The sequence below is a fragment of the Aulonocara stuartgranti genome, assembly GCF_965226115.1.
Source record: "Aulonocara stuartgranti genome assembly, chromosome: 7".
Classification (NCBI taxonomy): domain Eukaryota; kingdom Metazoa; phylum Chordata; class Actinopteri; order Cichliformes; family Cichlidae; genus Aulonocara; species Aulonocara stuartgranti.
In genome coordinates this window covers 48,458,669-48,475,210 of record NC_138945.1, presented here as the reverse complement: position 1 = coordinate 48,475,210, position 16,542 = coordinate 48,458,669, and the positions used below count along the sequence as shown (strand labels likewise).

The following is a 16,542-nucleotide window of genomic DNA, read 5'->3' as shown; positions in this document are numbered from 1 at the left end:
ACAGACTGTTGATAAATGGGTAGAAACGAGTGTTAGAAATATTTTGGATGCAGCGAAGTAGAACAATACATAAAATAGAATACATTAGGTCTATCAGTATCATATACAGTTGTTTATTATTTAAATAAACAGTCTAGTGATTTTATTAGCCAAATGATGGGCCAGTGATCTGTGAATCAGCAGCTTGTTTGATAAATGATATTATTTCTTCAGCATTTTCTAATTGCAGATCGTCATATGCAAGGGTTTATCGCTGTTCTTTGGTTTTTGATTTTGATGTTGCAGTTTAAAGAACATATGATTACCACGCTAAATCAACAAAACGATGACCAAATCAAGTAAAATATTTTGTTATCACTTGCAGAGTTGAAAAGTATTACTAATTCAAAAAAATTATAATTTATCATATTTGTACTTGACCAAAAAATATAAACATAAGATTGTAAAGCAATTGTCATCTTCTCCAGTTGACTCTATATAAACTTTAATGATGATTCTTGCTATTAAACCACAAGATTTTAAACCATAGCAGAGAATGTCTACTAGCTTTTTCCTATTAACTTGTTCTTTGGGTATAAAAGCTTTTGCTGTTTTATTTTATTCAAGCGCAGTTGTACTTTGGCTAATGTTCATTTTCCACTTCAGGTTTTTAGATTACTAAACAGAAACCAAATAAAGATTTGAGGTGTTCGGATTTAGCTTGTAAAGCTAGTTTTCGATTTAGTTTTTACTACTTTTATTACTTTTGATATCAGTTTTTTACGGAGGAGGAAAAAAAAGTGGGCATGTCTTTTTTTTTTGTTTCCAGAATTTTGAGATTAAAGTCAGAATTCTGACTTAAATCTCAGAAATCTGACTCAGATTTTGGACATATCCTTTTCTTTTTTTTTTTCTTTTTTTTTTCTTTTTCTAAGAATTTTGACTTTCATCTCAGAATTTTGACTTTTTTCTCAGAATTCTGGAAAAGAAGAAAAAATAAATGTGCCCACTTTTTTTCCCAGTGGCCCTAATCCTCTTCCTTAGTTTCTGTCATCTGATACTGCAATATTTACAATTTATAATGTGTATTATATATTTTATTAACATTTGCTGCATCTAGACATAATACTATTTTTGGCTTTGCAATAAGCTCTGCTAGCATACTTGCCTCTATCACCTGTTGCATCTATTGTACAGTTTGTCCATCGTTGAGTGCCAACGAAATGCTGATACAGCAAACTGAAAACGCATTCTCTAGTTTTTATCCAGGAGCCACATGTGGATGACACGAAATTCCATCTAACTTGGACTTGGCAAAGTATATTTATTGTTTTATTGTATATTATTTTCTAACAGCTGTGCTTTGTATCTGCATACAGACTACTGTATAACAGTGCTTTGTTCTCCAGCTTTGCTCATCCATCATTACTGTCAGAAACAACAGAGCGGTCAGCTCACACAGCAGTCTGAGTAGATCTAAGCATCTCCACCCAGCTGCAAAACAAACACAAATAAACGGCAGTGACAGTTTCTACCAAACCTGCCTGTAGGAGAACCTGCAAACACTGGTTTCAGTAAGACAACACAACAATACAGACAGGAACAACTGCTGCAGCTGTCAAGATAAACACACCAGGCTAATTGAATTCTGAAATACTGATGGATGGCATTTTCATGCAACCTTAGCATTCATTCGGCTGCTTCCCCATAAATAAGATACAAAAAGACTTCACGTATTTTCATTCCACAAATACAGAAATGCATGACAACTTTGAGGAGTTGTCTATATAATACCCTCAATCATAACCACTTTAAATCAACTTGTAAGTCTTATTTTCTTTTAATAGTAACAGTGTACATATATATAAATTTGGCAGTGTTATGTGGGTATTATTCAATTTCTGCCCTTCAGCCAGCTGTTTAATTACCCACAATAACAATATGATTCAATAAAAGCAGCTTCTGAAATGTTTTCACATCTAATTATGGAAACAGTTGCACTCATACAGTAAGTTTCTTTAAATCTGACATTACTTAGCACAAAAGGAAAACTGTAAACTACTCTAAAACCACCAAACAGGACAACTCTCTCAGCAGACAGACCTTTCATTACGAATCAGGGTCTTGTCATTTGGTGGTATGGGAAAAGAAGGGTGGAGTTCAGTTGGTGGTGGGTGGAGTGATTGCTGCACATTTCCCCCAGCGGGTTTCCAAGGCAACAAAGAATGCAATAAAATGAAGTTAAGTGATTTCCCGGTTTCCCGGAGAGCCTTTGTTGCATCTGACAGTATTACCACGTGGGATCATCATCGACTCTAACAACCGAGTCCAGAGTCTCTGAAAATTATTGAGTGACTGCACACTTGTTTTAGAACAGGTGAGAGATGGGAGGCTCAGATGTGGCGAAACTGGGGTTTCCCCTCACACAAACAACCTCGCTGCTGGCATTGAGAGTATTTCTTAAAGCTTCTCTTTTAACTGAAGTATATCTGAAAAATAAAGGGATCTATATTGTATTATAGTGCTGGCTTCGAATTTGGCTAATACCCCCTAAACTGTGAGACGCAAATGTAAAATATTGTTCTTTATTTATATCACTACAACATGCAGGTTGCAATATACAGCTTCTGCTACCAAAGTTTAAATATGTTATTAGTTGTATGAGCTTTTAAAAGACATCATTACACTTCTATAATTCATGTCAGATCCATTCATCCTTCTCCAGTTCAGACTGGAGGTGGCTGGAGCCTATCCCAGCTGCAATGGGTGGTACACTCTGTAGAGGCTCACCTACATGTGAGACCCTTCAATTTAATAAATTAAATCAACAGATATTCAGTGATTACTACAGTAAGTGCATACATATTACTGATGTGCAGTTATATGTATTCTCCATATCTTATGGCATAACTGGGAAACAACCCCTCGGCTGTACTTTTCCAGCTTTCGGCTAAAGTGCCAACAAAGTTTTCGCTAGAGCTCCTTGTTGCCAGGAACAGTAAACCGCACAATCATAGACTCAGCCCATCCTTGTTGGTGCCTCATTGGCAGATTTGTATAAGGATGTATATGACTGTGTGCTCTGCATTTGAGTTACAAGTCAAAACACATTGGTCAAGTAGTACTGCAAATACTGCTAGAGCTGTAACTTCCTCAGATCTTGTCATCTTCTCCGTAAATGAAGTTGTGTCCAAAATGCTTTAAATTAAAAAAAATCAAAACATTTTCCTTCAGATTAAAATTAAAGCTATTGAGATATTGGACCCTCGCGGTTTATATAGTCTCTCAGTCATTAGACATTGGGGACCTGTCAAGTGTGCCTCACGCCCTAAGACAGCTGGGATAGACTCCAGCTCCACATGATCCTGAGCTCGAGAAGCAGTTAATAAAATGGATGGACTGCGAGATGGAGTTTTATAATTCATAACTTTAAAATTTAGCCTTATGAGGGTGTTGACATTAACCTTCAAGTGATTGAGCCATAAATTTGTACATGTGATATTTTACAAATGTAAACATTTCAGAATATCTGTTACAGGTAAATGAATCAGACCAGGCATGATGAGAGCCAGGAGAGCCTGAAAGATTCAAAAATCAAAGAATGTATGAGGAAATGATCTTAAAACAATGTTGTGATTAATTCATCCTGTGCAGTGTGAATGTATCTCCCAACACTGCATGTTATTTAAATCAGGCTCCAACCAGTGCTACAAATGACTTCCGAAAGAAGATAATCAAACTGCAGGCAGAACTTTTACTTACTCTGCTGTGAGAGTGGGAGGCTGCTGGGGTGCACGATATAATTCATCTGTTTTGGTCATGTGACAGCAGTGAATGGAGGCTTGCAGTCTGTGAGGAGGTGGCTGCTGCAGAACACAGTCGGTTTATCACGACTCTGCCCCGAGTTTAAAGTGTGTGTGCGCAGGCGTTTGTGTGTCTGTGTGCTAAGAAAAGCCTCTGCTTTTTGCTCCGCCAAGCATCAAAGTGTTAATAATTGCACTGCATTGCGAATAATATAGTTCACTCTGTCACACACTTCAAAAACCTGCACTCATCAAAGACTGTCACATTAAGACACCACAGCAAGGATTATTTTTGGATGCAAGTGCAGAACTCTTGCTGTTTTGTTTTGTTATATTTTGGTCAAAACAAACAAGAAAATAAATGAATGGATATTGCAGCCTAATGTTGATTTACAGCAGAAAGGGAAGGAAGTGGCTCATTTCATCCTTTAAAATAATGAAAATGAATCACAGCCTTTGGCTAAAACAAGTGATCATTTCTATCAACACAGCCTGAAACCTCAACTTCTACTTACTTTGATGTGGGAAAAACCTTTTTGTCTTTAAAAGTGAAAAACAGATAAAAATATTACAAGGCAAGTCTCAAAATGGTAAATGCACTGGTTCTTTTATAGTTTATTTCTGCTATAACTGAGGACTCAAACTGGCGTATAAAACAAAATGCCAACTCTTTTATTCATGTCTCATTCACCCATTTACAAACACATTGATACAGCAACATTTTCTATACCTAAGTGCTTTCTATCTAACATTTATACTCCAATGAATGCAGTGGGAGCAACTCAGGGTTCAGTATCTTGCTCAACGATACTTAAGTATACTGAAGCAGGCAGGGATCGAACCACTAACCTTCCGGTTAGTCGCTGACCTGCTCTAGCTCCTCAAAAGACATCCAACAGCTATAAAAGCGTCTAATGGCAGAATATGTACCTTATGTACAGTTATCAAGTGCTATCAGAGCACATATCAGGCCACATATGTGGTTTACCATGGCAACAGTCGGGTCATAGTGCAAACAGGTTTGTCGCAATAACTGTGTACTGTCGATAATGGTGTTTTTAAGCAAATAAATCACAAAATGTCTCAACAATGTAAATTTAAAAATACAGTAAGTCAAAGAGTAATTGTTTTTTGTATGCTTTTGTACAGTCATGGCCACAGACTCTTGTCAACTTTGGTAAAAAAAATCGAACGCTGACTCTGAATGACAGCATTATTGCAATTTCTTTTGAAAGTGAAAAATTAGATTTCATGACAGTGCAAATTTGTCTAAATGTCTAGAGTCTAAATGAAGACTTCACAGGGTATCAAAGTCATTATCCTTTATCTGGTGGGACGTACGACTGTGATTTCAAATCAGTTTGTCTAAATGTCACATATGGATATGAAGCAAATGTTAACCTCATGGTTGTGCTGAAACCAGAGGATCACCAAAGTCATTCAGATTCATCCTCTGGGAACCATCCAAGTAGTGGATGCAGAGATATTTCACTGGAAAAGTAAACCTTAACCTGCTGATGGCACGAAAGGAAAGTCAGCAAATTATTTAAGTCATTAGGATTAATCCTAGTCGAACCCAAGTCCTAGACTGTGAAGGTAAATATGTTCATATGGGAGATGAAGTTCTGTATTTTCATAACAGAAATTAACCATATATGAGACAAATTTCCACTGCTTAAATTACACATTCTTTTTACCTCTAATTAAAGCCTGTGGCTGAAGGCAAAGAGGTGGTACTTCTACTGATTGTTATCAGCAACAATTCTAGAAAACAGGAAACCAGTAAATTATGACTTAAAGACAAAGTCAACTTTAAAATTTAGCAGCCACGGTGAAACTTCCCTATCAAAGGCTCAATTTGCTTTTCCAGCTTGTGTTGCCCCCCCCCCCCCCCCCCCCGATCAGCCTAACTAATTAATAAAGTGACAGGGATTAATGTGGCCTGTTTGATGACAAACAAGCCTTTAGAAGACCTAATTAAAACTGAACCTGCACCATTCATTACATTTGCTGTGGCCAAACATTGAATGTGTCAAACAGGAATGCTCAATTATTTGCACACACACACACACACACACACACACACACACACACACACACACACACACACACACACACACACACACACACAAGAAAAAAAGAAAATTAAAAGACTATATTGAGAAACTTCAGGACAAATAAACCTCTAACTGGTTTTAGACGTCCCAGCTTGAGCTCAAAGGACCTGCAGTAATTCAATACCAGCACTAGGTTTCTCATTTCTCTGGAAACCCTGTCCTGCTGAACAACAGATGAATTTACAAACCAGCGTTGAATTATTTAGCCCAGTGTGGTACAACAGAGCTGACGGGCGGTCAGGTTACCTGCCACCATCGCCAAGAGATCAGCGGGACTCTTCCTTCTGGAAAGTCTCCATGGGATTTGGCCAGTGTTTCATGTGTTTAATGACACACTTTTAGGTGTAATGTCAGTTTGTTCATCAAGAACAGGGTGCAATAACACCAAAAGCAAAAGATATGAAAATGTATTTGCATGAATCAGCGGCGAGTGAAAGATTGAGGAGTTGCAGCTTGAATTTATAAGCAGCTGTTTTACATAAGCCGTCTCTCTTAGCAGAGCCGCGTCTTGTTTTTCCACAGTTACAGATGCAGAATTTGCCTCTTAAAGCCAACCAGAAGAGAATTTCTGTGCCTCTCCAGTCTTGTAAAATTAAAAGAAACTGCTGTAGCTGGTAGGTATGACCCAATAAAAATCTGAAAGTATAATTACATCTCCCTTGAAGAAAAAACAGCTTCTGAAGAGCGCTACACTGACTTTACATTTTAGTGGTTTGCAGTCTAATTAGTTATAGTAGCTCTATGGCCTTTAATTCATCCATCTGCATTTATACCAACCCGGTCCCCGGGGCACCATGACATGTGATAGCAGTTCCCTTCTTTTTAAAGCCAAGTCTACTCTGCACCACTGCACATGTTGCACATGTCCATGAAATGCTTCCTTATGATTCTTATAGACTTGAACCTAGATAGTGCGCTTTTATTTCATTAGTGCCTCAGTAGGAAATTAACGAGTAACTAGCTTAATAAGTAATTCCTTTAGACATTTTCTGTTTCCGCCTTTTCCAGGTCAAGCATTTTCTACTCGTCTCTTTTTTTATGTTTTTGTAAACTGAATATTTTCTGATTTGAGGCCATCAGACAAGGCCATTAGTGGAGAAAACAACCAGCAGATTGATGATGATGATGCCAATTTTCAGAAGCAGGTCTACAGTCTATTTATTCACTCTACGTACTAGCTATCTCAGAATGTGCAGTAAACTTTTTCTGCACAATACTGTGCAAAAGTATTGTCATCTCATTTGTTTATTTTTTGTGTCAAAGGAGCCAGACTTTCTTGTAATATTTTAAAGGGTTCTTAAGCAGCAGTTCTCCAGACTTTCTTCAGTTTTCCTTTGGGTATTAGCTGCTTTTGCACACATTTTTGGTCCAGTTCTTGTAACTGACAATGTTCAAGGGAATGATTTTGTTTGTTAAGCCACTTAATGCTAAATCATTTGAGCGTTAAAAAGGCACCAGGGATGAACTAGTGTTGTGTCTACATATAACAGACAAATTAGTACATTTAAGTTGTATTCTTAGGCACTTCACATTACTTGATCTATGAAAAATGCCAAAGAAAACATAGTTTGACAGTCATTAAATAGCATTACTGCACTCACAAGGTGATTTCCAAAGAACTACTATCTTAAAACTTGGTATATTTTGGTACAGTGTGCTTTCCATCTTTCCAAAAATTGAGGAAACAACTATTTACAGCAGCTGAATAATATCTGAAAGTGATGTTCTTAAGAAATAGGACAAAAAAACGGTGACATAAATATATGATATATTACACAAACTTTAAAGATCAGATCTTTAAAGAACATGAAGCTTGGATTACTGCTCAGCCAGCTAAGTGGCAAGTATGGAGAAGTATTTGAGTGAGTCAACATGGTCAGGTGACATTAAGATCAGTTCGGCTAAATCAATTAATTTTCCATGGGTGTTCCTGGAAAAGATTTCCTCCATGTTTAACCAGCAGACTAATGCCTTGCTGTAAAGCCCGTGCCATTTGTTCTACAGGACGTCTAAGCAACAGGAGGCAAACATAGTAAGTAAAGACTGGATCGGGCCGCTAACACTCACTTTTACACTGTTAAGCACCCTGTTAGCCCATTTTTGACATTTTAATCTTGTTCTCAAGTTGCATTCACTGAAATCTGCCCTGGAAGAGAAGCAGCTAAATACTCTCTTATTTAACTCTAGCACTGATGAGTTCTCATCCTACCGCAGCGGTTGAGTTTGGAAACCACCACCACCACCTCCACCACCTTCCTCCAGTGGGGCTCGTTCCTCCTGGTCACCTCCTCCTCCTCCACCTGTACCTCCAGATCGGAGGTGGCGCAGCTCATCAGGCTGGAGGGCGCTGTACCAAGCCTGCTGCCCGCTATCGGGAGTCAGCACGGGGCTCTTGTCCTCCTCCTGGCCTTGGACCTGACTTTGCACGGTCTTCACCATGTTCACCGCGTTCACCGGCAGCTGCAGCAGCTTTTGCATGGCGGTCATGTTTTAAACTTCGCCTTGACCTGTGGAACCACAGGTTGGATCACGTGGAGAGAAAAAACAAAGAAAAAAAAAAGCTGCGAGAAGATCAAAGCTTTCCGGTTAATCGGAGGAAATTCTCCTGGAGCTCCTCACACAGTTTTCATGCCACAAAGAGCAGCGTCAGCTACTCTGTTAGAAATCCTCCTTCCCTCTAAGGCTAAGTATGTGGACATTTCCTGCAAGACTGGCACAGCAAGCCTCCTCATAAATGCTCCATCCTGAGGAGAGGTTGCTGCCTATTCCCCATTAAAAATCCAGCGGTAGCTCCAGAGCTCTGTTGTATTTTTTTCTCTCGCTGTCTTCTGTTACTGCTGAGTGAAGCAGCAGACATCAGCTGCTCAGTAAATGGATGCTCGGCAGCGAGGGGCGTGGAGTTTTATCTGCCGTGACGCCTCTCCTTTCGCGACTCCTCCCTGCTGCTCATGTGGTTCCTGTTGCCGCACCAGTCACTCTCTTCCTCTTTACGCATATGTGTGTGTGTGTGTGTGTGTGTGTACAATATATTTATATCCCAGCTCACCAACAATGACACAGCCTCTCCCCACCTTTTGCCACGTTATCACTCGCTTCTCCTCGTGTGTGTCATCACTGCTCCAAATCCTCACATTAACAGCTAGAAACTGCACGTCTCCCCTCCACGCTATCACGCCGTCTATCACAGCTTCTTTTATCTGCCCTCACCTGGACTCAACGCCAGCAAGCCTTTGCAGAAATATTTCCTCCCTCCGCTCGCGCATTACGCTTAAAAACCTTCCATCCTATTCATTTTTTATAGCCATCGTTGTGCCTCTTTTTTTCTCTCATCTTACATGACTCAGCTTTCTTGGCAGTGTCGTGATGAGGACATCTCTCTCTCTCTCTCGCTATATTTCTATGTGGCTCTAAACAAAAAAAAGAAACTGCCTTGAAGCACAACTGACATAACGCGCTTCCTGTGATCTGCAGTAGCTCAGTGACAATTTGTTGACATTTGCTTAAGACTAATAAGATTTTTATCCATGATGTCATCAGGAGCAAACCCTGGGCTTGCTGCGCCGGCAGCATCTTTACAGTAAACAAAAAAACAAAAACAAATGCAGAAGATTTACAGATATCTGCAATTTGCTGTAGTTTTTTCAGAAAATACATTTGACAGTTTAACACATTTCAAACTCTGATCTCCTGATTCTCAGTTTAAAGCACTCAAAAAAGCCAAAAGCTGAACATCACATTTTTTTCTTTTAAACATCCAAATACAGTTGATTTGTGACAGCAACGACACAGCACTGCTGCTGGCTTTTCTTAACTTAGATTGTCTTTTTTTCTCTGTCTGGTCTTTAGGTGCAGTGCAGTGCTATCACACCCTCTAAATGAAGGAGGATGAGAGCAAAATTATATATGAAGACATAAATTAATAAACTCTCATATAGTCTAAAGTTGGATGATTCATATTCATGCTCTGTGTGGCCACAATGGAGATAAGGCTGGTACCTACATTGTGTTCGAGTTCGATGAAAATATTATTAACAATGTCATTACTATGCTAAATATAAGATTACAGCCAGTAGTCAAGCCTTAAAACCCAAGGAAGCACTGGTCACTACTGGCTATCACTGATATAGCACTTGTGTTGCCTGACAGTCAGTCAATTTAGGAGCTGTTTTTTAACAAATCAAACTGTGGAAAAAGACGCATGCATCCATTTTCATAGCTGCTTATCCAAATTAATTTCAAGGGGAAGAGTGAAGCCATCCCAGTCACTGATTACCTTTCTTTGTTCTGCGGGAGGAAACGGATGAACCATGAGGAAAACTACGTAAGCTCAGAAGGAACATGCAAACTCCACACAGCAATGCTCCAGTCACCAGAAGCCAAGTCAAATCCCAGAAGCCCATTCAGAGCCAGTAGTACAGTATAGTACAGACTAGTAAATGCAAACAATAATATTTAACACTGTTCAGTTTGAACAAAAACTTTAAAGACAACACTTTGTGGATATAAGGTGAGCATATTAACACAACCTGGTTGTGTTTTACAACGTCACATTTTAGGTAACTCACTTTTTTTTCTTTGTGAAGATATCATGTTCATATCTTAGTTTAACTATTTCACTCTTTCTGTCATAAAGATGGCATTTGATGACCTCCACTCAGTATACATCAATGAAAACATGGCTTGACAATAGGGCTGTTCGATATAACGATATATATCGGATGACGATATAAAAACATCTATCGTTTCATTTTACGCTATCATTTGTTTCGTGGTGTCGCAAAATAAACTGTTTACGGCAATATTTTTTCATCGTTTTGATGGACACTGTAGTGGCTATATTAAATTCTTAAAGTTCTCTCTTTCTCTTATATTTTCAATCAAATCCCGCAGTGCCAGACGTGTTCCGCTGCTGAAGCCAGTGCATGTCCAGGCCCGTCTGAAGTTTGCCAGAGAGCACATGGATGATACAGCAGAGGATTGGGAGAATGTCATGTGGTCAGATGAAACCAAAGTAGAACTTTTTGGTATAAACTCAACTCGTCGTGTTTGGAGGAAGAAGAATACTGAGTTGCATCCCAAGAACACCATACCTACTGTGAAGCATGGGGGTGGAAACATCATGCTATGGGGCTGTTTTTCTGCCAAGGGGACAGGACGACTGATCCGTGTTAAGGACAGAATGAATGGGGCCATGTATCGTGAGATTTTGAGCCAAAACCTCCTTCCATCAGTGAGAACTTTGAAGATGAAACGAGGCTGGGTCTTCCAACATGACAATGATCCAAAACACACCGCCCGGGCAACAAAGGTGTGGCTCCGTAAGAAGCATTTGAAAGTCCTGGAGTGGCCTAGCCAGTCTCCAGACCTCAACCCCATAGAAAATCTGTGGCGGGAGTTGAAAGTCCGTGTTGCTCGGCGACAACCCCAAAACATCACTGCTCTCGAGAAGATCTGCATGGAGGAATGGGCCAAAATACCAGCTACTGTGTGTGCAAACCTGGTAAAGACCTATAGTAAACGTTTGACCTCTGTTATTGCCAACAAAGGTTATGTTACAAAGTATTGAGTTGTATTTTTGTTATTGACCAAATACTTATTTTCCACCCTGATTTACGAATAAATTCTTTACAAATCCTACCATGTGGATTCATGGATTTTTTTTTCACATTCTGTCTCTCACAGTTGAAGTGTACCTCTGGTGCAAATTACTGACCTCTGTCATCATTTTAGGTGGGGGAACTTGCACAGTCGGTGGCTGACTAAATACTTTTTTGCCCCACTGTAAGACTTGACTTTCTCTGACTTTACTAGACAGATACAGTGAAGACTGACCAGGAAAGAGAGACATGCAGCAAAGGGCCACAGGTCAGACTTGAACCCAGGCCGGCAGCTCTTAACCATGTAGTATGTGGGCACCTGCACATCCAACTGAGCTAAACTGGCACCCAAAACTTTTGATTTTATTGTTTAAGAACACTGACCTACGATAATAATAAAAAAAAGAAGCCAAGGCCTTTTTCGTTAAGTCTTGCAAACAAATAGTCACCTGCATCAGTCTCTGGTCCTTTCAAAGTCATAATTTATTTGTCTTACGTGCTGAAGGACAGTGTACACTTTTAAACGGAAGAAAGCCGATCTTTTCTCTGGATGATAATATACAAAAAGATTGGCACGATCTGAGGACCGAAGCAACGTTTCACATCCAACGTGTCTCCAAGGCAACAACAGTGAAGGTCGTGTTAGTGTGCTTCCACCATTATGTTTGCAGACAAACCGGTTAACCCACCTTCACTGAGCAAATTTTGACTTCTGCACACACACACATCTCTATATCAACAATATCCAGCCTACACTGGAAAAACAGTAAAGAGGGTGGCATTTAATCACAAGTAGTTTTGCACTAATGACTAATGTTTGCCAGACAAACTCGAGACAAAACCTCCTCCTCCTCCTCCACATCCAAAGTCAGTTCAGAGCCTGAAATTCTGCCATCTATAGACACATGGCTCCCTCTGCTGGTGAATTATGGTGACGCTGAAGGCATTAGAAACTGAGCGGGGAATGTTCTTGCTTCACCCACACAGTCTTCTTATGCTTACTGCCCTTTCCATTGGAGCAACAAGTCGCCAGTCAGGGTTAACACAGATACAATATCCTCATTTCTTGTATCGTATCTTGTATCCTCAGTTCCTCTCCTTGTGCCTCTGTCCCTTTTCACCAAAGATGTGAGTAGAGGAGAAGCAGAAGAGACACGAGGAGAGAGAAACCAAGGTAACAGGGATTTAATAAATGAGACATCCTTTGCGTTGGAGCCTCATTTTAAAAGCATTGCAGAGTTTGATGCGTGGCACAACCGCATCATGAATTGTTTTATTTAAAACCCGACTACTGTTGCCGTTCACGCTATCAGATTTAATAGTGCATGTTGGAGTTTTTTATATTTAGGACCCACATGGCACAATGTGAAAGATTTACCTTTTCTAATCCAACACAGAAGCAGTTTGATCAGCTTAAATAATGGAAACATTGAAAACAAGTTATTCAATGAGTCTTCCTCTTGCAGTGGTTTGTACATTGCAGCTAGGGGTTACGACTCATGTACATGCTGCAGGTACGCTTGCCCACCCTCGATTATAGCTCCTGCAGCAAGCTTCCTCTTTCTTCTCGCCTCCAGATGCATTTTACAGATTGATAGACCCTTTAGCATGCCATACTGAGATTGATATCTAGTTCACAGGCAAAGGGACAGAGGAGGTATACGTTAGTGAAATTAGCAATGCCAATTCATTCACACTGACATTCATACTCACATCCAATTTAGGATCCAAGTGACCTAGTCTAAGCTAACATGTCTGTCTTGGATCTGTGGGAGGAAGCCAGGGGGAACCCACAGAGGCACCTGGATAAAATACAAACTCCACACAGGAAGGCCCCAGCTGGCCAGTGAATTTGAGTCCAGGATGTCTTTGCTGTGACACAACAGTGCTAACCACTGCACTAATGTGTCACCTTTGTGCTCATCATGTCCAAAATGAAAAATACTCTCAGCAGCCAGTGGTACTCTTCAGCCTCCAAGTAGATACACATAGGTATTAATTTCAAAATCCTAGGTGACTTCTTTCTTGAGTTATTGCATTCACAAGATTCTCAGAAAGCTTGACCTGTGACCTATAACCTTGAGGACAAGTTCACTGAGATGCAAACTTATCTGAGATTTTTAGCAGATACACCTATGTTATCAATTTGAAACTCCTACAGTGTGTCGTTGCTGCCCTGGCAGAATGAGAACAATACCCCATCAGGCTTTCATGGAGGGAAAAGTCGTAAAAAGCAAAAATAAAACTGTAGGAGTGCACGGTGTGTTAAATTGTCATTTCTATTGCACCGTTTAATCCCATCTCATCAGATATTTTTCACGCATGACAATTTGACTTTGCATGCTAGTGAAAAAAATTATTTTGTAAATAATAACTTTCTGAAATTTGTCTGTAGTTAAGCAGTAGTTTCAATAAAAACAAACAAAACAAACAAAGAAAAAAACTATTGTTAAATGACTAAGTGCTTTAAGCTATGAGCCTCTATAAGATGTTGTTAGCTGGTATTAGTGAAACTTTCGTTAAAGTGGATCTAACGTTGTTGGACTTGGACACTGGTGAACAAACTCAGAGAGAAAGCTGAGGAGGTAATTTAGCCATTTATATAGCGCTTATCTACTCTCATAGAGTACTCAGAGCACTCTATACAACATGCCACATTCACCCAATCACCTCCATTCATACAAGCACTTTCTTCTATAACCCTCTTTACTTTAGTGCTGTTTAGCTAACATTCACACACATTCACGCTCCGATGGATGCATTGGAGAACAACTGGGGATTAGGATATTTGGCATCACCACCAACCTTCCAATCAGTAACTGACTTGCTCTACCAACTGAGCTACAGCCACCCCCGCAATCAGCTGTGTCGAATCAAAGACACATCTAAAACCTGCAGGACACCGGCCCATGAGACCTGGAGTTCCCCCACCCCTGCTCTAATCTGCTGACAATAAGTAACTGTGATGAATACATTCTTTTTATTTTCAATTAAAAATGTGAAAAAATTACTCACTGTAACTTTAAACACTAACCTTAAATTAAATAAACATGTAGAAGGAGCTGGAGCATGCTGACCAGGAAACAGGTGTATACCATTAAATTAAAAATGGCTTAATTAACAAGTTCATTGTCTAATGTGCAATCACAGACTGCCTCTGTATAGCTGTGTGTACCTCTTTCCCTGTTTGTGTGCCCCAATAAAGGTCAAAGTTTTCCAGATTACCAGTTATTATGCCCTATGTTATTTAAAAACATTTTTAAACACATTTTTCACAGTTGTTCAGGATGCAATATTCCTGAAAAAATGCGACTCAATGTAGTTGCAGTCAGGACTGATGACTGATGATTATTTAGCTGGTTTTGCTTTGTTTGTGATGACCTCATGATGTTTTATTTTCATGTAATGTGGAACTTCCTTCCGGTCCGGGCTTGTGTGCCGCCACCAGGCTGAGCTGCTGCCGCTGTCCAGCAGGGGTGGTGCTGAAACCTTGGAGCTCAGGCCTCGTATCCCCCCTGTGACAGGCCTTTCGCATCCCACTTCACAAACATGACGTATAAACACCGTAACCTTAAAAGCCTCACACACGTGAGCAAAGAAATGTAATAACAGGAGCGAACAACAAACAGCAGCGAGCCGCACACCGCAGCCTTATAGCGGCCAAATCACAGCCCGAGACTCAGAACTAGAAAACGAAGGCGCTGCTTTCAATCACGGGCCTGTAGCAACAAAGTTCAACATGCTGTCTATTATCTATTGACGTTACAGCATACTTTATGTACGTGTTAGCGGACATAAGGCTGCCCCTCCCCCACCATAAGCTGGCCCATAACACCCCTCCCCACAATATGACAAACAGAAACAGTAACAGGCAGCACCGAGGCAGGTAGCTCGTACCTTTTGTAGTCGGAGGAGAAAATCCCTCCGCTCGCCGGATCGTGACCGTACTCCGGCTCCCCCACGCTGGACGAGCCGCCCTTCTCATCGTTAAAAGCGGAGCTGGCAGACATAGCCGTGTCTTTCAGTGTGTTTGTGTTTTTGTTCTTGTCGCTCTCAAAGAGCAGCAGCGACGGCGATTCAGTGCAGAAGGCAGCGGGATACACGGCTCTTAAAGGCGCATACACACCGCCGTTATCTGGGGGGCGGGGGGGCGGGGGGGGGTGTTATGAGGTCACGTGACTTTTCTGGATCCCCCCCGGGATATATGTGTATATATATATATATATATATATATATATATATATATATATATATATATATATATATATATATATATATATATGTGTGTGTATATTTTTTTTTTTCTTTCATACATTTTTATATAACAGGCAGTTGAAAATTTGTATTATCTCAACTATTAACTCTAGAAACCTGTTATTATCAAAACACACACACACAACTTCTTATGTGGTAGAGTATAGTAGATAGTCTTTCACCGGCCCCGTTCTCCCCTACACTGCTAAAACTAGTGGTCTCTCTCACACTCAGGCTGTACTTCCAAAATAAACTGAAATAAATCAAATGGACATAGGCTGGAAAATAAATAAAAAATGATGTGAAACCAATTCAGGAAGAAAACATTGCCATTAACTTTAAAGTTGTTGAAAAGTTCAGTGTCATGACACACAAGTGAATCTGGTTAGTCGCTCACAATCATGGTGGATTTATGACTTCAAAGTTTGACCTGATGGTAGCCTGGCTGTCCCTAACAGTATAGGACCTGCTGCATGGGGCTATTATTGTAGCAAACGCATTTGTGCCTGTGAATCTCAGTCCACATGTGTGTATTTCAATCTGTGTGAGGATTTATGTGTGGGATTGTTAGAAAATCAACCCAGCAGAGATATAATTTTTTTTCAAATTGTTGGAAAAACCAGGAATGATGATCTTCAGTATCTTGCAGTAAGTTTACACTGTCAGTTCCAGGTGCATCACTCTGGTTTCTAGCTAGAGATCAAATCCACTGACTTGTATACAGTGAGTTTGTTTTTACCTAACTGCTTCAGCTAGCTCCTTTCTGTCTGATCCTATGAAAGAGTGTACTCA

The 16,542-nt window shown here is 40.0% G+C and overlaps 1 protein-coding gene across 19 annotated transcripts in view; it reads right to left on the bottom strand.

The window, feature by feature from the left end:
* The window catches only part of ap3b2 (adaptor related protein complex 3 subunit beta 2), a 60,122-nt gene extending 44,495 nt beyond the window's left edge, over positions 1–15,627 (bottom strand). For 12 of the 19 annotated variants that reach the window (XM_082538537.1, XM_082538550.1, XM_082538549.1 and 9 more), the window contains exon 1: positions 8,109–8,753. In XM_082538537.1, coding sequence (XP_082394663.1) covers positions 8,109–8,386 — 278 coding nt within the window. In that variant the 5' untranslated portion in view covers positions 8,387–8,753. Of the gene's footprint in view, positions 1–8,108; positions 8,754–15,393 lie in introns of those variants that run through there. The other 7 variants (XM_082538538.1, XM_082538539.1, XM_082538543.1 and 4 more) reach the window with 1 other exon arrangement.
* Positions 15,628–16,542: the final 915 nt, after the last annotated feature.